The sequence below is a fragment of the Oncorhynchus mykiss genome, chromosome 25, assembly GCF_057628025.1.
Source record: "Oncorhynchus mykiss isolate SJ-2025 chromosome 25, ASM5762802v1, whole genome shotgun sequence".
In the NCBI taxonomy this organism is placed as follows: Eukaryota; Metazoa; Chordata; class Actinopteri; order Salmoniformes; family Salmonidae; genus Oncorhynchus; species Oncorhynchus mykiss.
In genome coordinates, this window is record NC_143046.1 from 33,647,262 (window position 1) to 33,672,631 (window position 25,370).

At 43.1% G+C, this 25,370-nt stretch overlaps 1 protein-coding gene across 10 annotated transcripts in view; it reads left to right on the top strand.

The window, feature by feature from the left end:
- Positions 1-25,370, top strand: part of LOC110505056 (transcription factor COE3) — a 94,002-nt gene that overhangs the window by 40,910 nt on the left and 27,722 nt on the right. For all 10 annotated transcript variants that reach the window (XM_090219705.1, XM_036969766.2, XM_090219709.1 and 7 more), the window contains exons 7-8: positions 23,245-23,326; positions 23,457-23,574. In XM_090219705.1, coding sequence (XP_090075831.1) covers positions 23,245-23,326; positions 23,457-23,574 — 200 coding nt within the window. The remainder of the gene's footprint in view (positions 1-23,244; positions 23,327-23,456; positions 23,575-25,370) is intronic.

Here is a 25,370-nt window from a genome sequence, read left to right on the forward strand (position 1 = left end):
CTACAGTATATGCCATTGAATGAACCCCTTTATAGGGTGGGGTCTAACTACGGTGCTTGTATGGAGGGAGTCAATACGTGTAAATACCAGATAAAGCAGGGCTAATGAGACCAATCATTTCTGTGTGTGTGTGTGTGTGTGTGTGTCTGTGTGTGTCTGTGTGTGTGCGTGCCTTTACTTCACGGGCTCTTATCTGTACAACAGTCCTATACGCCTCCACCGCTAAATGGACCTCAAACAGAGATCCCAAACAGTCACTTCAGTACAAACTGCCGTAGTCATCCATAACTAAAACAACAGTCACATTCAATATGCAGAGTACAGGTAGAGTCAAACATTGGAACCACTTTCCTATGAGCCAGATATGGAGTAAGTGGGTGTAGTTTAGCTTTGGCTGGACATCAGTGGCTGGTTTGGGGCTGGAAACGGCTCTCCAGATGCCCATCTGTCCAGCTAACGTTGATCCAGGGGAGATATGTCCTTGGAGTCGCCCCCTTGGCCAGGGGTACAGCTCACTGTGGGCCAGGTTTCATTGGGCAGTGGACCCACTTCACCAATAGCATGCCAGGTTGCACTTTCCCATGGCTAGCTGTGAGTGGGCGGCCGTCGGGCACAGTGGCACCCTGTGGCCAAACTGGCAACTTCCCCTCTCTCTCCTCTCCCTTTCTGACGGAGGTGTAAGAGATGGCACGGTCACGTCCATTACCTCATCCGGCTGTTTTCAGGCAGAAAGCAGAGAATCATATCCTTGCTTTATTGTTGATTATTAATATGTTTGTGTTAATATGCAGATATGATTTCCTATAGAGAAATCACTTTTCCCTTCATATGAACTATTTACATTGAATAGAGAATGTAGTGGGGCTTTGTATCCGCCTTTTAGTCATAGCCGTGGTGTGTTGGAATGTGTAAGGTCCGACTGCAGCGTCCCTCTCTCTCAATATCTCTCTCTCTCTCTCTCTGTGTGTGTGTGTGTGTGTGTGTGTGTGTGTGTCTGTCTGTCTGTCTGTCTGTCTGTGTCTGTGTCTGTGTCTGTGTCTGTGTGTGCGCGTACGCACGGCTGGGTTATTAAAAGCTGTCCTGTGTGACTGAGAAGGAGTGAAGGGAGCTGGGATCTCCGCTCATTCGGTGAATCCTCCAGTCTGAGACCTAACTTGTCATCAGACACGCTAGCACTCCCAGCATTGCTCCTTCCCCGCTTTAATTAATATTTACCTTTCCTAGAGGATCCGCGTTCTCCCCTTCTCAATGATCCCACGTTGTGTTAACACCTCAGAAAATAACATTGAAGCTTTAGCATAGTGTCAGGTTGTGGTGCACTCTTTAATGGGGGGGGGGGGCATTTAAGCCGCGGAAAAGGCACCGAATCCGACAGACGTTTGATCAAGATTTGATTTGACGAGAGTCTACCTGTCTGTTGAACTGCGTTGAGATCTGGCTTATGAAACGTTTACAGTCCCTTCCTCCTTCCTGTATGTTTTCACGGTGTAGAAGTTGACGAAAAAAGAAAGAAACCCACACACTGCTCTTTATTAATCTTTACGTATCGTCCTCAAGGCCTTCGTCAGAGCAGAGTAGAAGATGAAAAGGGAGATGTATATATTTTTCATCCAGAACTGTAGGGATAAGGTTGGTTATTTTCTCTAATTCAGTTGTGCACGTTTCCCTTTATGCTCAGGTAATGCTGTGCCAAGTTCAAACAGCATAGACTAATTTTGTGTAAATTATGTTCAATTTTCCCAAAGCAGTGTATTGTTTTTTTCACACCAGTGTAATGCTCTTGACTGGGGAAACCTCCTTTCATCTTGTTTAGCAGAGCCCTTCCTCTGATGGATTGGCCTGGGACACCGCCAAATGGAAGACTGAGTTGATATGCCCATTTAGGCTACTCTATTGTTTTAAAGCAACCCTGAGAAAACGTACAAATGCAACGAAATCTACAGCCCACATGCATTTGCTTTGTAGTTTCTTTGCCAAATACCCCCACAGGTGAAGCAGTGTGCGGTTGTTTGGTATTGCACGGCTGTGTAACCTGACTCCAACAAGCCAGTTCATTTAAGGTAGTACAACTATCAGTCCTAATTCCATTGTAAGCTGTCTACATTGTTCAGGTCGTGCTGAGTTGGTTGCATGCTGTGAAACACGCCTGCCCTCTGTTTTTGAAATCCGCTGACGATGCGGTGTCATCTCTGACTGCTGGCTGTGAAAAGAGACGCCAAACAAAAAGGCAAACCGAAACAGGAAGCAGAGAAATTTAACAGCAGTGACTTCCTGCTCTGGCAACCCGCAGGTTTGTTTACTGGTGGTGCCATCGCTGCCGCTAATCAAAGGCGGGGCCAGGAAAGTGGGGAAAAAAACATAGATTGACACCAACCGTACAGCACTTGACAAACGGCCTCATTGCGTTTGTTCAGCGAAATTAAACACTCTGGACTTTTTTCACCTGCTCAGGCAAGCAGCCGCGCATATGGCCCGCGAGTTAAAAATAAAGACAATGCGCATACATTACCATACATAATGCAGAACGACCCCCATTTAATATGCAAATTCCCTGAAATATTACTGAACACCTTCTGTTCTGAGCGAATACATTTGAATTTGCAATTAGAATTATCTTGTATAATTAATGAAAAGCGTCAATTTTTGGCTGCTTACTAATTTGATTAAACACGTTGATGGGGCATTTAGGGAGCCAGCCGAATTGGAAGCGAAGCTAGACCAGAACTAGGAAAAGAACCAGAACGTGGTCCAGTTCCCATATGACCTTCCTGACCCCGATAGCTTGTGCTTAAGTTGCTGTCGGCTTGTGCGCACTGGTGGCAGCACTGGGATACACAGACCTTAATTAGCCAGGTGGAATGTGACCCGTCCGCTTGTCCGGAATGGCAAAGAACAAATTGCCTCAATTGCACAGTGGCTTCACCTACAAATCAGGGAGTGTGTGTGTGTGTGTGTGTGTCTGCCATGTCTGTTCCTATAGCTCACAAAGAGGAAACTGAAAACAGGTAGATTTAACCCCAGTAGTTCTACTGCTTCTCCTTTGGAATTGCTATAAAGCTCAAGTTGACTGTTGCAGTTTCCGATCCAATGAATCGTGAATGAAATGTGTGTCCATGTAAGTTTCACATCTTTTACACATTACAGCTATTGTTGATTTACTGATAAATCATACGTTTTTTGTAGTAGCCTGTTAAGGGTTTGGCAGATTGTTAGTCATTTTTATCCCCCTAAGATATTTCCAGATAAATCCTATGAGCTTCCTCTATTTTGTAAAGGATATTATTTGCACAACAATACAATCTAATACCCAAACTAGTCTGCTCAAGAATCATTTCTTCACAGTCCAATTAAATCTACTCCCACAAAAATGATTTTATTGATTACCAATAACTCTAGGCACACATTTTTACAGTGCATTAAATACTTTCTTTAAATGATGTTATCTTTATGGAAATGGTATTTAGGCATTTACATGTAATAGTGAACCTTTGTTTTATTGAGTTATTGAGTGAGATTGTGACTGTTTCAGGATAGTATTTTTGCCATAAATGTTACACTGGACACTATTGTTATATGTATCTTCTCTGACGTGCCATGTGCATGGAATGGACACTGAAGCATGCCAGAGCAGAATTCGTGCCATGGCAGCGTAATGGCGGAACCGTGGCCAGCCAAAAGGGGGTCCTCTGAGAACATTACTGAGCCCTAGTCATGGCAGGGGAGATGCCAGCTGATTAGGAACCATCCTAACCACCCTAAAACGCCAAACCACTTCACAAAAAGCTCCAATCAGGCAAATCGGATGAAGACATAAGCTTATTCCCAGGGACTTGGTGACCCTTTTGACCACAGCTCTCAGCTTTGTGTTGTTTGTTATGTCTGGCTTAGTCCTTGTATTGTATGTAATCCATATAATACACACACACACAGACACACACACACATAGTCTTGTATAACTAACCATGTGGGGACACACATTTCAGTCCCATTCAAAATCCTATTTTGCATTTGTATGCCAAGGCAGCAGATACTCTTCCTGGGGTCCAGCAAAATTAAGGCAGTTATACGTTTAACTCTTTTTTTAAAAATATATATATATTTTTTACAATACATTCACAACAGATTTCACATCATACTAAGTGTCTGCCCTCAGGCCCCTACTCTACTACCACATATCTACAACACAAAATCCATGTGTACAGTGCATATGTTATTATGTGTTTGTATGCATGTGTCTTTGCCTATGTTTGTGTTGCTTCACAGTTCCCGCTGTTCCATATTTGTATCTGTTTTTTTTTATCAAATTTTACTATTTGCATGAGTTACTTGATGTGGAATAGAGTTCCATGTAGCCATGGCTCTATATAGTACTGTGTGCCTCCCATAGTCTGTTCTGGACTTGGGGACTGTGAAGGGACCTCTGGTGGCATGTCTTGTGGGGTATGCATGGTTAACCGAGCTGTCTGCCAGTACTTCAAACAGACAGCTTGGTGCATTCTCGCAAATACAAGTAGTGATGAAGTAAATCTCTCCTCCACTTTGAGCCAGGAGAGATTGACATGCATATTATAGATTTTACCTCACTGTGTACGTCGAAGGGCCAGCCGTGCTGCCTTGTTCTGAGCCGATTGCAATTTTCCTAAGTCCCTCTTTGTGGCACCTGACTACGACTGAACAACAAAACTGGGGCCTGTAGGACCTGCCTTGTTGATAGTGCTGTTAAGAATGCAGAGCAGCGCTTTATTATGGACAGACTGCTCCCCATCCTAGCTGCTGTTGTATCAACATTTTTTTTTGAATTTTACCCCTTTTTCTCCCCAATTTCGTGGTATCCAATTGTTGTAGTAGCTACTATCTTGTCTCATCGCTACAACTCCCGTACGGGCTCGGGAGAGACGAAGGTTGAAAGTCATGCGTCCTCCGATACACAACCCAACCAAGCCGCACTGCTTCTTAACACAGCACGCATCCAACCCGGAAGCCAGCCGCACCAATGCGCCGGAGGAAACACCGTGCACCTGGCCACCTTGGTTAGCGCACACTGCGCCCAGCCCGCCACAGGAGTCGCTGGTGCGCGATGAGACAAGGACACCCCTACCGACCAAGCCCTCCCTAACCCGGGCGACGCTAGGCCAATTGTGCGTCGCCCCACGGACCTCCCGGTCGCGGCCGGTTACGACAGAGCCTGGGCGCAAACCCAGGGACTCTGATGGCACAGCTGGCGCTGCAGTACAGCGCCCTTAACCACTGCGCCACCCGGGAGGCCCCTCTATCAATATGTTTTGACCATGACAGTTTACAATCCAGGGTTACTCCAAACAGTTTAGTCTCCCCAACTTGCTCAATTACCACATTATTCATTACAAGATTTAGTTGAGGTTTAGGGTTTAGTGAATGCTTTTAGTTTTTGAAATATTAAGGACTAACTAAACTTATTCCTTGCCACCCATTTTGAAACTAACTGCAGCTCTTTTTTAAGTGTTGCAGTAATTTCAGTCGCTGTGGTAGGTAATGTGTATAGTGTTGAGTCATCTGCATACATAGCTTTACTCAAAGCCAGTGGCATGTCATTAGTAAAGATTGAAAAATGTAAGGGGCCTAGACAGCTGCCCTGGGGAATTCCTTATTCTACCTGGATTTTGTTGGAGAGGCTTCCATTAAAGAACACCCTCTGTGTTCTGTTAGACAGGTAACTCTTTATCCACAGTATAGCAGGGGGTGTAAAGCCATAATACATATGTTTTTCCAGCAACAGACTATGATCGATAATGTCAAAAGCCGCAATGAAGTCTAACAAAACAGCCCCCAGAATCATTTTGTCATCGATTTCTCTCAGCCAATCAGCCAATCATCGTCATTTGTGTAAGTACTGTGCTTGTTGAATGTCCTTCCCTATAAGCGTTCTGAAAGTCTGTTGTCAATTTGTTTATTGTAAAATAGCATTGTATCTAGTCAAACACAATCTTTTCCAAAAGTTTACAAAGGGTTGGTAACAGGATAAATGGTTGGCTATTTGAGCCAGTAAAGGGGGCTTTACGATCCTTAGGTAGGGAAATACATTTTGCTTCCCTGCAGGCCTGAGGGCACACAATTTCTACTAGGCTTATATTGAAGATGTGGCAATATCGTACGCCATTATCCTCAGTAATTTTCCATCCAAGTAGTCAGACCCCGGTGGCTTGTCATTGTTGATAAACAACAACATATTTTTTTCACCACTTCCACACTTACTTTACGGAATTCTAAATTACTATGCTTGTCTTTCATAATTTGGTCAGATAAACTTGGATGTGTAGTATCAGTGTTTGTTGCTGGCATATCATGCCTACATTTGCTCATCTTGCCAATGAAAAAATCATTAAAGTAGTTGGAAACATCAGTGGGTTTTGTGATGAATGAACCATCTGATTCAATGAATGATGGATCGGAGTTTGTCTTTTTGCCCAAAATGTCATTTAAGGTGCTCCAAAGCTTTTTACTATCATTCATTATGTCATTTATCTTTATTTCATAGTGTAGTTTCTTCTTCTTTTTATTCAGTTTAGTCACATGATTTCTCAATTTGCAGTATGTTTGCCAATCGATTGTACAGCCAGACCTTTTTGCCATTTCCCTCATCCTCTCAACTATGCCATTTTTTAATTCCTCATCAATCCACGGGGATTTAACAGTTTTTACAGTAATTTTCTTAATGGGTCCGTGCTTAATAGTAATTGGAATAAGCAATTTCAGAAATGTGTCAAGTGTAGCCTCTGTTTGCTCCTCATTACACACCACGGACCAACAAATATTCTTTACATCAACAACATAGTAATCGCTACAAAATGTGTTGTATGACCTCTTATACATTATATTAGGCCCATGCTTTGGAACTTTGGTTTTCCTAGATATGGCTACTATATTGTGATCACTACGTCCGATGGATTTGGGTACTGCTTTCAAATAGATTTCTGCAGAATTAGTAAAGATGTGACCAATACACATTGATGACTTCATTCCTGTGTTGTTTGTAACTACCCTGGTAGGTTGATTAATAACCGAACCAGGTTGCAGTTTGAAGCTTTCTCTTGAGTGGTCAGCCTGATGAAAGCAAGTCAATATTTAAATCAGCCAGAAAATATACCTCGCTATTGATATCACATACATTGTCAAGCATTTCACACGTTATCACTTGGTGGCCTATGGAATCTATCCACCAGAATGGGTTTTAGGTGAGGCAGATGAACCTGTAGCCATATTACTTCAACAGTTTTAACATGAGATCCTCTCTAAGCTTTGCAGGAATGTGGTTCTGAAAGTAAATGGCCACAACTCCACCTTTTGGCATTTCTTTCTTTTCTGTGGATCTTATAACCATGTATTGCTACCACTGTATCATCAAAGTGAGTTTCATAGATTGTCCAAATATGAATATCATCTGTTCCTAGCAAATTATTGATTTCATGAACTTTGTTTCTTAAGGTACATATGTTAATGTGGGCTATTTTTAACACTTTCTGGGATGCTTGATTGTTTTTCCTGCTTTTCTGGGAAGCTTAGCAGAAGTAGACATCCTCAGGTTATTTATGTTAGTGCAGGGAGAGCTGCACACAGTGGACTTCCTGCTAGGGCACACCACCTCAGTGCTAACAGTATAACTCTGGATCATAGGCACATGATTACTGCATACAATAGCTGTAGGATCAGCAGAGGCATTCAGGGCAGTAAGAGGGACATGAATTAAGTTACTTACATTGTGTCTTCCAGCGCCCCTGGGATAATGTACATTTGCTGAAGCATTATGACAACTCAGCGACACAATGGTAGGGATTAAATGAGCTGGGCTTGGGTCATTTTCCCTAATCCCTAACCCTAAACCTAACGCTAACGCTAACCCGTACCCTAACCCTAACCCTAACCTTAACCCAAAAACCTAACCCTTGCTCCTAACCCTAACCTTAAAACTAACCCTAGCTCCTAACCCCAAACCTAATTCTAAACCTAACACTAATTCTAACCTTAACCATAAACTCCCTAGAAATAGCATTTGACCTTGTGGGGACTAACAAAATGTCCCCAGTTGGTCAAATGTTTGTTTGTTTACTATTCTTGTGGGGACTTCTGGTCACCACAAATATAGTTGAACACACACACACACACACACACACACACACACACACACACACACACACACACACACACACACACACACACACACCTCTTGACTCCCATCTGAATGGTTGGAGTGGAGGGATAATGTGAAATCCAGAGAGGGAGCACACCCAGCAGCTGATGCTGAGATAATGCTTTTGTCACTGAGGTATTTGGCCGTGGCTGTGTGTGATTGAGGGTATGTAGCTGTTTTTGTAAAAGAGCTGTGTACGGGTGACCCATGTGTCTTGAGCGTTGTGTGTGTGTGTGTGTGTGTGTGTGTGTGTGTGTGTGTGTGTGTGTGTGTGTGTGTGTGTGCGTGTGCGTGCGTGCGTGCATTGTGGTCTTGCGCACGTATGTATTGTCAGTGAACCTGCGGTGCTATATGTTGATGTCTGTGCAACGCATTTGTCATTTATGGGTATGTGTGGTCTGGAGAAAGTATTCATGTCCGTGTGGGCACATTTACGAGTGTGTATGTGTGCCTGTACTGTGTGTGTGTGTTTTGTGTTTGCGCCTGCATGCCTGTGTGTGCCTGGGATGGATCCAGGCTGTGCACCTGCACAGCTCTCAGGGCTTCGTTTCCCTCTCCACTCTCCTGTGGCAGACAGCCATGCTGGAATATCTGCAGCTTTCCCAACAGCTCCGTATCAATTACTCCTCACTTGTCACCCACTTATGAATATTTATGATATTTGTAATAAAGTGCCTCTTTTAACTTGGTCTTTGTTTCTTGCTGGCCATTGATTGATGCCTGTTTGTGTGTGTGTGTGTGCTCATCATTTTTTAGGGACATAACCCACGGCAAAGAGCAAACAACTGTTTTTCAAAATCATCTTTTCCCTTCTTTTTCATCATTCATTTACTTGAGTATATATTTGAAATAGGAATGACAATTTCATACACAGGAAATATCTGTGAGATGCATATTTCAATGCTCCAGGAAGCAGTTACAGTAAGATACTGTGTGTCCACATCATCGCTCTAAAGAGAGACTTAATTCCTCTCTGGCACTTTGGCATCTGGATGCTATTAGCAGTGAATGATTTCATGAGTAATCCACTTACACTGACTGGAAATATGAAAAGATAAATGTTGACTTCAATCCTGCACTCTGGACAATAAAGGAGGTAACGCTCCTCGCTGATGAAAGCAGCCTATTGTTTTTGAAATGAAAATAAAAGTTTAAACCCGGCATAAATTAAAATTCAATGGATTATTTGATGTTTCATTACTGTGGTGCTGAGGTCTCATTGGGTGGGATGGTTAGAGTATAGAGAGGATCTGTTTCCTTTTATGTTCAGACTCATCTGCAGTCCATTGTAGTAGCAACTCTATTCTCCCACACTGGGAGTGGAACTCTCCAGTGTAGGTCAGGGGCAGGTAGGATGGATTTCACTGATACGCCTAGCAGACAGGTCTTTTGGGGACCTCCTTTTTTTTCACAGGCTAAAACAAAAGAGAAAACAAACAAAGCTTTAAAATAGAAATGTCTACAACTGTCATTTTTTTTTATTAATATATTTGACGTGTATTATTTATTTCCTGAGGAAAAAAGTTTCAAACTTTGTGCTAACAGGTCTTGCTTAACATTATTGCTAAGGCTAGATCAATTGAATCTGGACCATAGTCGCCAGACCCATTTCCCTTAAGGACAGACTCAAAAACTCACATACCTTTTGGCTCGGGTTTTGAGAGCAAAGTATCAAAACGATAATCACAACTTAACACCCATTTCTCCCTACTTATACAAGCAGCAGAAAACGTCATGTGTTCATGAAGCTAAATCTGTTGGGTGAGACTGGGAGGAGGTATTGGGGAGTGTTTTTCAAGGCTGCAGCAACTGCCCCACCTAAGCAGTGTCCAGGGCCAGGCCAAGGTAGAGGCAGATGGTGTGAGGGAGTACACCTTGTCCCTGACCACGTCCCTCCCAAAGCAGCTGAGAGAATTCCTGGGCCAAACAGATGGAGAATATCATTGGGCTTTCGCTCTCTGTGATTTAAAAACCTACGTCTGGAAATGAGACAGCCCCAGTTGGAAGAGGAGCACAACACATTTTTTCCCCCCTTCTCTACCCAAGCCCTGCCGCTGTTTGTTCCAATTAGGTGTAGCTTGGTGCTATGTTGACGCCCGGCTGAAATTTCCTCCCCCTTTTATTTGGGCTCCAGTCGTGTTTGATTAAACTTACCGTTTGAGACGTTCTAACGTGGTTGGGTTCTCCACCGACTTCAAAGGCGGGACTAAATTACATTTACTTTGTAACGGTTGCATCATTATGCTGCTTCTATCAACATATCACCGGCTGTATATCTGTTTGTTCCTCCCTCCTTCCTCCCTCCTTCTTTGTCTTATCTCCTCCTCAGCACACAAAGAGTACAAACAAACAGAACAACCAGGAGGTTGCCATGTTTTTCCCTAGTCAGGTGACAAGGGAGGAAGTCTCTCTGTTGTTGATGAGAGGCGTTCTCAGCGTGCTCTGTCTCCATTCACAAACAATTGAAGGGGCCGGCGCTTAAAGAGGTTAAAGTGGCATGCGCGATATTATAATGAAACGCTTGAGAGGCAACCCCCAGGCCGTTTATTCAAATGGGAGAGTTGTTTTTAATTTTGGTTCAATAAAGCAAGACGCTCACTCGTCTCTGCCTAGATACTTAATTAAATACTTGACGCTGTGTATTCGTTTTTATGACGCCAGGCCTCGTTTGGAATAGTAGTAGCCATAAAGAGAAACATTTGTCTGACAGACAAAGTAAGGGATAAATCACTCTTCCTCTGAAGAACGTTTTGAAATAATAATACAAAAAACAGAAATTATATTACTTAGTAGGGTCCATTTCTCAGACCATGATAATTTGCATTATTTTTCTAAGATACTTTTTGTTATTCGCTAGTTCGGTGGTTACGTTTCTCTCCTATACAGGAAGTCCATATACAATACATTTGTGTTCAGGCCTGCTTAATGACAGGACTTGCATTCAGTCCCTTCTTCCAGTTACAATCTGCAGTATAGACACTCTTTCACAGTATTTCCCCATGTATATCTCCTCCCTCTCCTCCAAGTAAGATGTCTCCCTGCAGACCGTTTCCATGGCTCTGGCTGTGCTTGGTGTCTGCCTTACATCCCCATATTTCTCACACTGTCTCCCAGTCTGCAGGGTCTAAACTGGTGGCATCTGCTAGTCCATCTCTCCCTCTGTTTACCAATATGCTCCCAGTCTGTCCATAGGGCCCTCATTGACTGAAATATATGGCTTCATCTCAAGTATACGGTGAATCTCCCTCTCCCTGGGACTTAGCATGCTACAGCAGTGGATTAGGCCTGATTGATTCTACCATGCACTGAGTGTGCAGTATGCACCGGTAGGCTCCTTTAAAATCAGAATAGAGAGCCTTTATTGGTGAATAACAGGCATCATTTGGTGAAACATCTGTCTTTTCTGTATAAATTGTTAGAATCATCAGGTGTATAGTGTTCAGGTCTTTGTTACTGCTGTCTGTGTGTGTGTGTGTGTGTGTTGCCACTCTACAAGCATACCCCTCTGCTCCGTCTCTCTACCTCGACAGCCTGCCTGCTCTGGCGCTAGGCCCGGGGCCCACTCTGCATTAAAAAGCCTACAGGCCCCGGTGTGAAAAATGGGGCCATTTGTGCTTGTTTGTAAGTCCTGTCAAGAAGCAGCACCTCTGGTCCGGCCGGTTAACAAATTGGATGTTTAATCTGGTGACATTCCTATCTGGGCCAAGGGCTAATGTAGGTGTCTAAGAATAACCTGGGCGGCAGGCGTGATAGATGGTAGCCTATTATGGGCTGTATTTAAATCTGAGAGGACAATTCCTCCGTCGCTGCCCCCAGACTGACAGCTTGATTCCAGTGCTGGGGGCCTGGATGGAGCTGTCAATCAACGTGTCAGGAAGGGATTTTCTTTTTTTCACCTTCCGCCTGCATTCGGCGGACAGGTTGTTGGACAGCCCGTCCTCTCTCTCGCCGAGACGGTGATTGTAGATACAGTGCCTTGCAAAAGTATTCGGCCCCCTTGAACTTTGCGACCTTTTGCCACATTTCAGGCTTCAAACATAAAGATATAAAACTGTATTTTTTTGTGAAGAATCAACAACAAGTGGGACACAATCATGAAGTGGAACGACATTTATTGGATATTTCAAACTTTTTTAACAAATCAAAAACTGAAAAATTGGGCGTGCAAAATTATTCAGCCCCCTTAAGTTAATACTTTGTAGCGCCACCTTTTGCTGCGATTACAGCTGTAAGTCGCTTGGGGTATGTCTCTATCAGTTTTGCACATCGAGAGACTGAAATTTTTTCCCATTCCTCCTTGCAAAACAGCTCGAGCTCAGTGAGGTTGGATGGAGACCATTTGTGAACAGCAGTTTTCAGTTCTTTCCACAGATTCCCGATTGGATTCAGGTCTGGACTTTGACTTGGCCATTCTAACACCTGGATATGTTTATTTTTGAACCATTCCATTGTAGATTTTGCTTTATGTTTTGGATCATTGTCTTGTTGGAAGACAAATCTCCATCCCAGTCTCAGGTCTTTTGCAGACTCCATCAGGTTTTCTTCCAGAATGGTCCTGTATTTGGCTCCATCCATCTTCCCATCAATTTTAACCATCTTCCCTGTCCCTGCTGAAGAAAAGCAGGCCCAAACCATGATGCTGCCACCACCATGTTTGACAGTGGGGATGGTGTGTTCAGCTGTGTTGCTTTTACGCCAAACATAACGTTTTGCATTGTTGCCAAAAAGTTCAATTTTGGTTTCATCTGACCAGAGCACCTTCTTCCACATGTTTGGTGTGTCTCCCAGGTGGCTTGTGGCAAACTTTAAACGACACTTTTTATGGATATCTTTAAGAAATGTCTTTCTTCTTGCCACTCTTCCATAAAGGCCAGATTTGTGCAATATACGACTGATTGTTGTCCTATGGACAGAGTCTCCCACCTCAGCTGTAGATCTCTGCAGTTCATCCAGAGTGATCATGGGCCTCTTGGCTGCATCTCTGATCAGTCTTCTCCTTGTATGAGCTGAAAGTTTAGAGGGACGGCCAGGTCATTTCAATATTATCGCTTGCACAGTGCTCCTTGGGATGTTTAAAGCTTGGGAAATCTTTTTGTATCCAAATCCGGCTTTAAACTTCTTCACAACAGTATCTCGGACCTGCCTGGTGTGTTCCTTGTTCTTCATGATGCTCTCTGCGCTTTTAACGGACCTCTGAGACTATCACAGTGCAGGTGCATTTATACAGAGACTTGATTACACACAGGTGTATTGTATTATCATCATTAGTCATTTAGGTCAACATTGGATCATTCAGAGATCCTCACTGAACTTCTGGAGAGAGTTTGCTGCACTGAAAGTAAAGGGGCTGAATAATTTTGCACGCCCAATTTTTCAGTTTTTGATTTGTTAAAAAAGTTTGAAATATCCAATAAATGTCATTCCACTTCATGATTGTGTCCCACTTGTTGTTGATTCTTCACAAAAAATACAGTTTTATATCTTTATGTTTGAAGCCTGAAATGTGGCAAAAGGTCGCAAAGTTCAAGGGGGCCGAATACTTTCGCAAGGCACTGTATGTGAGTGAGGAGAGGCTAGCTGGTAGCCACAGGTCTGTGGTTTTGACCAGCCGACATAGGGGAATGTGCTCGTGTTCGACTCTCTGATGCCTAGGAAATGGACAACTCCTACCTTCTAGGCACTTATAGATCTGGAGGGATTGGATAGGTATAAGCAATATGGTGGAAGTTCCACCCAGCCTATCCTACAGTAAGGACCTATAGCCTGAAACAGCCTTTAACCTCAGATGTTTCCAGACAGAAGCCTCATCTGTCTTGGCACTGTGTTAACTCATGTCAAAGGAAAAATACAACATTTTGCATCAGACTTACTCAAAGAGACTCAATTGATGCTCCAACCGTCCTGTTTCAAGCTGTCACTGGACCTAGTCAAGTTGATGATTCAATGAATATTCAACACCACCTCTATGAAAGATATAGAGCTGCTTCCTCATTCAGCTCCATACATCGCTGTTCAGGGCTTTACCTGTCGTTGTGGTGATTCTCCCCCTGCTGTGGAACGTATTGTGTGTGTGTGTGTGTGTGTGTGTGTGTGTGTGTGTGTAGCCTATGCATGCATGCATGCATGCATGCATGCTTGTGTGTGTACCCTCCTCCTGCTGTTTCACTCATCACAGTGTGTGTGTGCGTGCGTGCGTGTGTGCGTGTGTGTGTGTGTGTGTGTGTGTGTGTGTGTGTGTGTGTAGCCTATGCATGCATGCATGCTTGTGTGTGTACCCTCCTCCTGCTGTTTCACTCATCACAGTGTGTGTGTATGTGTGTCCACCTGCTGTTTCACTCCTGCTGAATCCCTCAGTGTGAGCTCTCAGCCTCTGCTTTTGATGCACTGTGTTTGTTGTGGTTCTATATCTGATGCTCCCCATACACAACCCGACCACATCTGTTCACCGTTCCCCGCTTTAGGGTTTTACCCTACCTCCAAAACACCTCAGAGATAACGACAACATGTCTCTTCTACCGTTTCAAACTTTCCTAACAGTACTGAGGTTGAAAGGTGTTCTATCTAATGTAATTACACTCATACGTGTTTTCCAAAACTCGCCAAAATTGGAAAAGAAAAACATGAAATAATTGTTTGATATCAAGAATGTTGTTTCTGAACAAACCGTGATCTTTCTGATGCGTGATTTGACTATATGTTTCTCGGCACAGGAAGCAAACGACAGATTTTTGCAGCTTGCTACAATTTTTAATGCATGCCGGGGCCATGAGGTCACCGCGAGTCACAGTTTTATTTTCTCTCGTTAGAGCATTATGTCGTGGAGTGATTTTGATTGGAAAGATAAATATGTTCTTTGCCATGGCAACAAGGCCAAAACACAGCTGAGGAAGGACCAGAGGAAACCTGAGTGCAGCGGAGAAGTGTGTGTGTGTGTGTGTGTGTGTGTGTGTGTGCGCGTGCGATGGGTGGGTTTAAGTACCAGCAGACAGGAGGTTGTGGTGGAACACGTACTGGTTTACTTGGCCAAACAAACTCCGTTCTCTCTGTGCTCCAAAGCAGTTTCTCACATCCACCCTCAGAATAGAGCCAGCCACACTTGCTGCATGAAATAATGATGGGATGTTCTGTTCATATCTGTGTTCAAGGAATTCTGCATGTGTTTTTTCACATGATAGATCTCACATAAAAAATGGGATTTTGTTGAACACAGTGACATTTTTCACGGTTTCCGCAAGCTGATAACGCTTCACTAACACAAAGCTCTCATTAACAACACTGCTTTATTTTAAAGGATCATGTTGACTTCAGCATAATAAATTAAATATAGATATATTCTAGGCAGATATGAACTCTGATTAAATTATTTATCATCTCTCATACAGTAGCAGAGTTGTTGTATCCTTTAGTGGAAATGGCCAGCTGCCAATTTACCAGGTTCAGACAAAGTCATCTCAAAAATGTTCAGCAGTAATGGATTTTATGTCACATCATTTTTAATGTTGAATAATCGGTGTCTGATCAAAGATGAAAGGTGAGGTAAAAATCCTGGTGCTGGCTTATATTGCGATCAATTTGATTGGGATATTCACTGCCATCGGTTTGTCTGATTGAGCCCTCCTCTTGTACTGTGTTGATTTCCAGGCAGGGAGACGGCCTTCCTTGATACGTCGGAAGTGAAAACAAACCCTTATAAAATACATCATGTGTACGCTCAATATTTTAGAAGTAGCAAATGAATTGTGCATGACACTCTTAGCAGAATAAACTGCTTTTGTGTCTCTGGCAAAGTTCGGGGAATAAGGGACCAGAGTCATAATGCGTTGTTAAGACAATAGACAATCGAGCGTGTGTGTGTTTATGTATGTTTCAGAGAGGGAGAGAGAGAGAGAGAGAGAGAGAGAGAGAGAGAGATCTGTTCCAGGGACTGTTTTAGTGCCTCATCAAATATTTAGTTTGATTGTACATGGTCCTGTAATTGCCATCTTGGCTACTAAATTATTGATGGCATGTAGCAGAACCGAGGAGGATCCTAGTCTTGGAGCGTTGTCAGGAGGGGACACACACACATAGACACACATACACACACTGAGCCATATTGTTAACTCCATCCGTTTCATACACTAATTAGCTATACAGGAGCTTCCTCAGAATGTGTCAGTAATTATTTGAAGAGGGCATTTGTTTTCAATACAGTAGAGTAAATATTAGATACTGTAATAAGACTGTGTGGAATATGGTTCCTTCTGATGTTGGGGAAAATGTTCCTTGAATTTAGCAGAACAACAATAACGAGTAGATTAAATCAAATGACAACCGATTGGGAAACAATTAGCGACAATGCTAATGTCATTTCAGTGTCACTGGGCAGACTGTAGATCTCTGTGTCCAACCTAAGTGTTTGATTAGGAACTTATCTCAGTTATACTGTGAAGCAATTCAGCAGTGTGTCATCTCTCAGTTGATTTCAGCCTTAGTTTTGAAATTGGAGAAGTCGACCTCAAAGAATCTGAGGCGCTATCTCATTGCCTCCTGGTGCTGCTCATCATAGAGTAAACAGCACCGCCTGGTTCTGTCTTTTCTTAGGCATCAAACACGCAAAGCAAATGGTGGGGCAGAATTGGAAACGCGGCAGCTTTTAAAAATACCTCTGCTGAAATATTGATTTCTTATTTTTCTTGCCTAACGTAATAAATGAGAGACTCTGGGAATGGTGAAGGTGTGTGTGTGTGTGTGTGTGTGTGTGTGTGTGTGTGTGTGTGTGTGTGTGTGTGTGTGTGTGTGTGAATGTGTGTGTTTGTGTCTGTGTGTATGGAGTCAGGAGGGCCTTGTAATTTGAGCCAGACATAATTGCTTCAGTATAGTGCTGTGGGTGTGGTCCCAGGATGACATCATCTAGAGTGGACCTCAGCTCACATCCGCTGTAATGAAAATGATGCTGAAGTCAGATGCTTATTCCCTGCTCAGCCTCATTCAGCTTTAGTGTACATCATATGTAGCTATTATCTCAAGCTTTATTCCTTTGAAACAATGACGTTACACAACCGCTTTCATCAAGCGTTTCAATTTTTAGAGGACCTGCATAGTGATTTCCTGTGCCCTTGTTCTTTGTTTAATGTATTTTGCCCCTTCCTGGCCTACTGCCGCTTTGTGCAGCTTCTGTGCCAACGTTATTTGTAATGCTATTGTACTTGGGGCTAACTGTATGCAGCGTCCCAATAGTCACATCTCCTTTCCTTATGTTCACAAGGCCTTATAAGGCCGAAGGTCTTGGAAAATAAAACCGAGATGGAGTAGTACAGATGTAGGATCTTCATTTGATCACGCTTTTGTTGCTGAGAATTTTCCTGCACTTGCAACTTGTGGTAAATTTGAGTTTTAAAAAGTTTGTCATTTCCAAATGGTAGACTTTATTTGCCATAATAAAAAATGTATCAACCATTACAAAAAATGCCCATTAATTATAATCCACATAATAATTCATGTTTTCTGCTGTAGCAAACTGGCTCAAATTAAGATCCTACATCTGTAGACCATCCAGTCCTTACACCTATCAGCGATCACAAAGGGAAGGAGACAAGGACACAAAGAGACAAGGAATGGACGCCTTGAGATGAATGTGGACTCAGCCTAAACTGAGGCAGGTTAGCCCAGCAGGACTATAGCAGCAGTAAGTCCTGCCACAGCCACGGTTCCACATTAGAGCCTGGCAGGCTCACACACCCCCTTGTAATTGATTGTAGGGCAGCATAATGAGGTGGCGGCTTACAACAGACACACTGACTCTCTCATTATCTTTACCTACTTTTTAAGAGCAGAAGCGAGACGGCGGGAAAAACTGGCTAGAACTAATAACAGAGCCCTGGCTGTAGATGGACATTCATTATTTATGATGTTTTAATAAGTTCTCGATAGGGAGGGAGGAAAGGGGTTGAACGGAAAAGGAGAAGTTACTCCCTGCCTTTCCTCCCTTAGGGATGGATCGAAATTTACAGAAGGGTTACTTGGAGGAAAATTGGGGAGGGTCATGCTTTTTACATTTCAGTCAAGGGGAGGGTTTAGTATTGTTTAAATCTAGTCGTCAAGGGGAGGGTTTAGTATTGTTTAAATCTAGTCGTCAAGGGGAGGGTTTAGTATTGTTTAAATCTAGTCGTCAAGGGGAGGGTTTAGTATTGTTTAAATCTAGTCGTCAAGGGGAGGGTTTAGTATTGTTTAAATCTAGTCGTCAAGGGGAGGGTTTAGTATTGTTTAAATCTAGTTGTCAAGGGGAGGGTTTAGTATTGTTTAAATCTAGTCGTCAAGGGGAGGGTTTAGTATTGTTTAAATCTAGTCGTCAAGGGGAGGGTTTAGTATTGTTTAAATCTAGTCGTCAAGGGGAGGGTTTAGTATTGTTTAAATCTAGTCGTCAAGGGGAGGGTTTAGTATTGTTTAAATCTAGTCGTCAAGGGGAAGGTTTAGTATTGTTTAAATCTAGTCGTCAAGGGGAAGGTTTAGTATTGTTTAAATCTAGTCGTCAAGGGGAGGGTTTAGTATTGTTTAAATCTAGTCGTCAAGGGGAGGGTTTAGTATTGTTTAAATCTAGTCGTCAAGGGGAGGGTCATGTAATTGGTAATTGATGAAATGTAAATATTTCTCAGTGTTTTAGAATTAGTTTCTTATTAGGCTATTTATCGACATGTGCAAGATCCTGCTCATCATCTCTGATTCTCCGCTGGGTGCGCAATGTCAAGTGCGCCTATATGCTACAGTTGAAGTCGGAAGTTTACATACACCTTAGCCAAATACATTTAAACTCAGTTTTTCACAATTCCTGACATTTAATCCGAGGTCAGGGCTTTGTGATGGCCACTCCAATACCTTGACTTTGATGTCCTTAAGCCATTTTTCCACAACTTTGGAAGTATGCTCGGGTTCATTGACCATTTGGAAGACCCAATTGCGACCAAGCTTTAACTTCCTGACTGATGTCTTGAGATGTTGCTTCAATATATTGGCATAATTTTTCTCCTCATGATGCCATCAATTTTGTGAAGTACCCCAGTCCCTCCTGCAGCAAAGCACCCCCACAACATTGATGCTGCCACCCACATGCTTCACGGTTGGGGTGGTGTTCTTCGGCTTGCAAGCCTCCCCCTTTTTCCCTCCAAACATAACAATGGTCATTATGGCCAAAGAGTTCTATTGTTGTTTCATCAGACCAGAGGACATTTCTCCAAAAAGTATGATCTTTGTCCCCATGTGCAGATGCAAACCGTAGTCTGGCTTTTTTATGGTGGTTTTAGAGCAGTGGCTTCCTCCTTGCTGAGCGGCCTTTCAGGTTATGTTGATATAGGACTCGTTTTACTGTGGATACAGATACTTTTGTACCTGTTTCCTCCAGCATCTTCACAAGGTCCTTTGCTGTTGTTCTGGGATTGATTTGCACTTTTTGCACCAAAGTACGTTCATCTCTAGGAGACAGAACGCATCTCCTTCCTGAGCGGTATGACGGCTGCGTGGTCCCATGGTGGTCATACTTGCGTACTATTGTTTGTACAGATGAACCTGGTACCTTCAGGCGTTTGGAAATGGCTCCCAAGAATGAACCAGACTTGGCTGATTTATTTATATTTTCACATGATGTCAAGCAAAGAGGTACTGAGTTTGAAGGTAGGCCTTGAAATACATACACAGGTACACCTCCAATTGACTCAAATAATGTAAATTAGCCTATCAGAAGCTTCTAAAGCCATGACATCATTTTCAGTAATTTTCCAAGCTGTTTAAAGGCACAGTCAACTCAGTGTATGTAAACTTCTGACCTACTGGAATTGTAATACAGTGAATTGTAAGTGAAATAATCTGCCTGTAAACAATTTTTGAAAAGATTACTTGTGTCATGCACAAAGTAGATGTCCTAACCGACTTGCCAAAACAATAGTTTGTTAATTAACAAGAAATTTGTGGAGTGGTTGAAAAACGAGTTTTAATGACTCCAACCTAAGTGTATGTAAACTTCCGACTTCAACTGTAGGAAGGGGCAAAAGTGACTAGGCAACCAGGATAGATAATAAATAGAGTAGCAGCAGCGTATGTGAAAGTGTGTCTGTGTGAGTGTGTATGGCATCAATATGTGTGTGTTTGTGTTCGTGGTATGTATGAGTTTGTGGGTAGAGTCCAGTGAGTGTGCATACAGCCAGTGCAAAAATGTTAGTGCAAAAAAAATCAATAAGTGGGTCAATGAAAATAGTCCGGGTAGCCATTTGATTAACAGTCTTATGGCTTGGGGATAGAAGCTGTTCGGAAACTTTTTGGTCCCAGACTTGGCGTTCCGGTAGAGAAGGGTCTACTGGTTCAGGGAGAGGTTGAAAATGTCTGTAAAGAGACACTTGCCAGCTGGTCAGCGCATGTTCTGAGTACTTGTCCTGGTGATCCGTCTGATCCGTGAATGTTAACCTGTTTAAAGGTCTTACTCGCATTGGCTACGGAGAGCGTGTTCACACAGTCGTTCGGAACAGCTGGTGCTCTCATGCATGCTTCAGTGTTGCTTGCCTCAAAGCGAGCATAGAAGGTATTTAGCTCGTTTGGTAGGCTCGCGTCACTGGACAGCTAGCGGCTGGTTTTCCCTTTCCATGATCGTTTGCAAGCCTTGCCACATCAACGAGCGTCAGAGCCAGTGTAGTAGCATTTTATTTTGGTCCTGTATTTACTCTTTGTCTGTTTGATGGTTCGTCGGAGGGCATAGCGGGATTTCTTATAAGCGTCCGGATTAGTGTCCCGCTCCTTGAAAGCGGCGGCTCTAGCCTTTAGCTCAATGCGGATTTTGCCTGTAATCCATGGCTTCTGTTATAGCATAGTATAACATACTATCGAATATTTGAACTTAAATATATGGTAAAACATTGTAAAAAAATGTTGATGGGCCCCAGTGCTGAGCGGTGCAGCTGCCAAAAGCCTGAGAGTCATTTTCTCCCACTAACTCTAGTCTCTCCTGATGTGATAATGATGTTTCACCATCATATGTCTCATATAAAATTCTCTGCCAATTTGGAAGCTACAACAAAGTAATCGCTGCAAGTTTCAAGCATGACACTGGTTTCAAAAGGCTTTTCAGTGCTCATACTCTTAAAATAGGCCAATGGAACAGGTGTATAGTCATTATATTTCTGATATAATGAAAACCCTGGTGGTTTATAAACAAGGGATTGAAATGGCTCCAAATGTACAGAAATATATTTCATACATTCAATTTAAGTGAAGTTACCTGTTGAGTTTTCGGATGGGATTGGGTAACCTTTTCAAGTGACAAAATCATTGTGCAGCTGTGAAGTAATACAGTTTATAGCACAAGTCTGGCCTGAAAACTAACCCCTTTCTCTCGCTCCCATTTCTCAAAGTTGAGATCAACATTCAACCTCCGTCCTGTCATCTTCTACAAGCAGCTACTTCCCCCTTTGCTTCCGAGCTGCTATCGCAGAACCATTCCAAAGGGAACCAGGCTTTGATCTGGTGCCTCTTTTCCATGAAGAGACCTGGAATCTTACATTCCTTGTCAACTCCTGCCCAGTGGCAGATGGAGGATCCGGGGCCGCCGAGACAACATCACATGCTCCCCCCTCCACAGACCTCACCCTCATCACTCTATTCCTATTTTTCTGTTTTATTTTTTTTCTGTTTTCTTGTCGTTTTGGAAAGCTGTGGTGAATCTTAACTCTGAACTGGCTCTACCCAGGGCTTCTAGGAGGGTATGTCCCAGATTCTCTTATTTTTTTGTGTTGCAAGTTGGTGTGCTTGCTTGGCTGAGCTCTGCTCTGGTTCAACGCCATTGGAAAAAGAGTGTAGCTGTAATATCGGCGTGGCTGGTTGGCTTACCAGGCCCTTGTCTCCAGCTGCGTTTTAATTCAATCCCTATTGATCTATATCTCTCCTCCCAAGGACTCTGATATCATATGAATTGGGCTTGGGGATGGGTTCCCCATGTTATTGTATTCCATTGCCATAAAGGGCATTAGTAGCCTACAGTGCACCCCAGATCCAGTTTCAGTCAATACCGGCTAAATAGAGTAGCAATTTCTTTCTTGTTCAATGTGTCATTACAAAATGGGCATATATCTTTACGCAACAGGGCTCTTTTGAATTCACACTCTGTCTCTCTTTCTATGCTTATCACCGTACGGCCACTCGAGGCGGTTTAGATATATATTTTGATTGAGCAATGAGAAAATCGCTTCGCTCACCACTGTGTGTTTTAAATATATTGTTACTGTCTTGTTAGGGAGAAATCGATGCTCTCTTCAGATAGCGACCATTTATATCTCTCTGAAAGGGCTGCTCTCCGCGACAGGAGACTCCCAGCATCCTTTGCAACGGAAAAAAAATGGGTGGCTGCATTGGACGAGGTTATCCCTTGGTTAATGTGACATGGCTGTCTGTGACCTTGCCGGTTGTTAACTGCCCCGGATTATTATTGTGATAATGTGGCAATTAAAAAGAAAGCGCTCCATCAAAATAGGGGGCTTCTGGTCCAGAAGATGGATGTGCGGAGATTACATGGCAGCGGGAAATGCATTAAGACGGCAATCCATTTTTACTGTATGGCTGGGAATCTTTGCTCCAACGGCTGGGTTATTACGGCCCATCCTCGTTGATATCCATTCCCAATCAATACCCCTCTGTTGCCGTAAAAACAGTCAATTAACACATGGGAGAAAGGATTGGACATAAAGAAGGTCAAATCAAAAGCCAACCCTAATGAGACACCATGGGTCTGGAGGGAGAAGGAGTGTCATTTTGTGTTTATTTGAGAGAGAAAAAAATGAAGAAAATTATTGCTTCAAAATATTTCAAATAATTCTAGATTTTATACAAGTGTTTTGAAATGTTTACTGAGCGAGATGTCCCTAGTTTGATTTTGAACATGAATAGCAAATAAAAAGCATGGTTGCATTTGATTGTGTTAACTATTTTTCTCCCAGCATGCATCACATTGAAAATTGCGTCAACATTCAAATGTGATTAACTGTTTTCAGTGTTTGAATAAAACCTCTCGATGAAACAGAGTTCTAATGTAGTATGTATGGTTATTCTTTCTTTTGTGTTTACAGATTCTTCCTGAAGTTCTTCCTCAAGTGCAATCAGAATTGTTTGAAAAATGCAGGGAACCCACGAGACATGAGAAGGTTTCAGGTGAGGCCATATTTATTGTGAAACCTGCCACTATAGTTCCACACAACATACATTTTCTCATTCGGCTCACAATGCAGGTACATGAATTGAAAACACAGTATATCGTTAAGGTTCTCTGTTTATCCCTCAGGTGGTGGTCTCCACTACGGTGAACGTGGACGGCCATGTCCTTGCTGTCTCCGACAACATGTTTGTCCACAACAACTCCAAACATGGCAGGAGGGCCCGACGCCTGGACCCCTCTGAAGGTATAAACTGCCTCACACTTACAGACAACATGACACTTTCTCTAAAACCTCAATGCATCTTGGTGTCTTTGGCCACCTGTGTGCCGGTGTCTAAAAACTTTGGCTGTGGTGAAAATGATGGTGCGCCATTTTATTTTGCCCCAATGAAAAACTGACTTTTAATTACATCATCCTCTTTATTGGACTAAATGAAACCATATCCTTATGTCTGGAAAAAGATGATGACATCCTCTTTGAATTGGGAACCTTTTTATTACCAGAGCCCTAAAAAAAACACCCCAGAATCACACTGTAAAATCTACCTCACCGCGTCGTTTGCGGTTATGACGTAACATGGTGCCATATTGTGAGAAAGAATAGTACTCTTGTTCTTACCGGCAATATTAAAACATTGTCCCCTACCTGCCTAGCGACCACACGGCCTAGCACCTGGCTAGGCACAGGGAAACCGCTTAAACTTATCGCTTTGAACTAACTTCTTACAAGTTTCTGAGTTGACAAATGACAAGAGCATTGGGACACACTGGATAAACAGTACTTAGGCATTCATAGGAACACTGGGAGAGAGAGAGTCACATGGGTGGTCGCCACTGACGGCAACAGAGCAGAGCAGTACGGTGCCATTGTGTGACTGGAGTCAGAGCGCCATTGTCCCCCGATGCAGACTCAAGAAGGCTATCACTGAAGTCAAGGCTCCACTGAGGGAGTCTCACCGTCTTTCATCTCAGACAGATTGGGATGTTTTCAGAGGCGATAAAGCCAACATCTGCTCCTGTCTTTGTTCCATCCCCCCTAAGCCCCCCCCCCCCCCCCCCCCCTAAGCCCTCCCCCCCCCCCCTCGATAAATGTACAAAGTTTCCACAGTCTGTTTCACAACATTGTGTTTTATTCATTTGTGAGAGTCCCCCCATTTGACTGTGTGTTTACGGCTGTGACAGGGGGGAAATGAATAGCGATGACAGTAGACTACCGAGGAAAAGCCCCTTCTCCAACAACACCCTAAAAAAAAAAAAAACTCCTGTTAAACGGTGTGAGAGACTCTGTCAAACAGTATCCCATTGGTTGAAGCACATTGCGCTCATTTATAATCTACTGGCTTCAATTGTCATTCAAGCCTTAAAAGTCTGTTTCCCATGCCTCCTCTTTCGGGATCATCTTTACATTTGAGAAGGCTACACGGTCCCACCACTCCCAGGGCACAGTTAGAATGACTACCTTTACACCATGAACCAGTAGGCCTATGCTATTCAACTCGTCCTAATATCAATTGGATCGGCATCGGTCTCTGACAGACACGCGATCTGCATGCAGACTGTGTGGTAAATGTATCCCACCTCCACCGCAAGCCACAGTCATTATTTTGATCACTTGCCTCTTTCCCCTTTTTTTTTTGCAGTGCAGTGGCTGTTTTGGCCAGATATCCTGTAGACAGGACCCGTTAGTCAGTCTGTCTGTCTCCGTTCTGTTGTGCCTACACACAGTCTGGCCAGGCAGGAGACACTGTAATGTTTCTGTTGAGCTTATTGATCCTCCGCCATCAAACAAAAATGAAATCATAACACTGCATTTTTGATGACTGAGCTAATTGACATCGTAGACGGCAGGACCGCATGCAATTAGACATCTGTTTGGGGAAAAAAAAACACACCAATTGTATGTCATTTGTTAATGCTACCCTTGCATTGTATTAGTCATATTGCAACCGGACAGTGACTTAACGTTCCTCTGAGCATATAACACATTTTTGGCCCAAAAAGTGTAACCACTCCGTTTGTCAAGTTGGGGGATTTTAACGG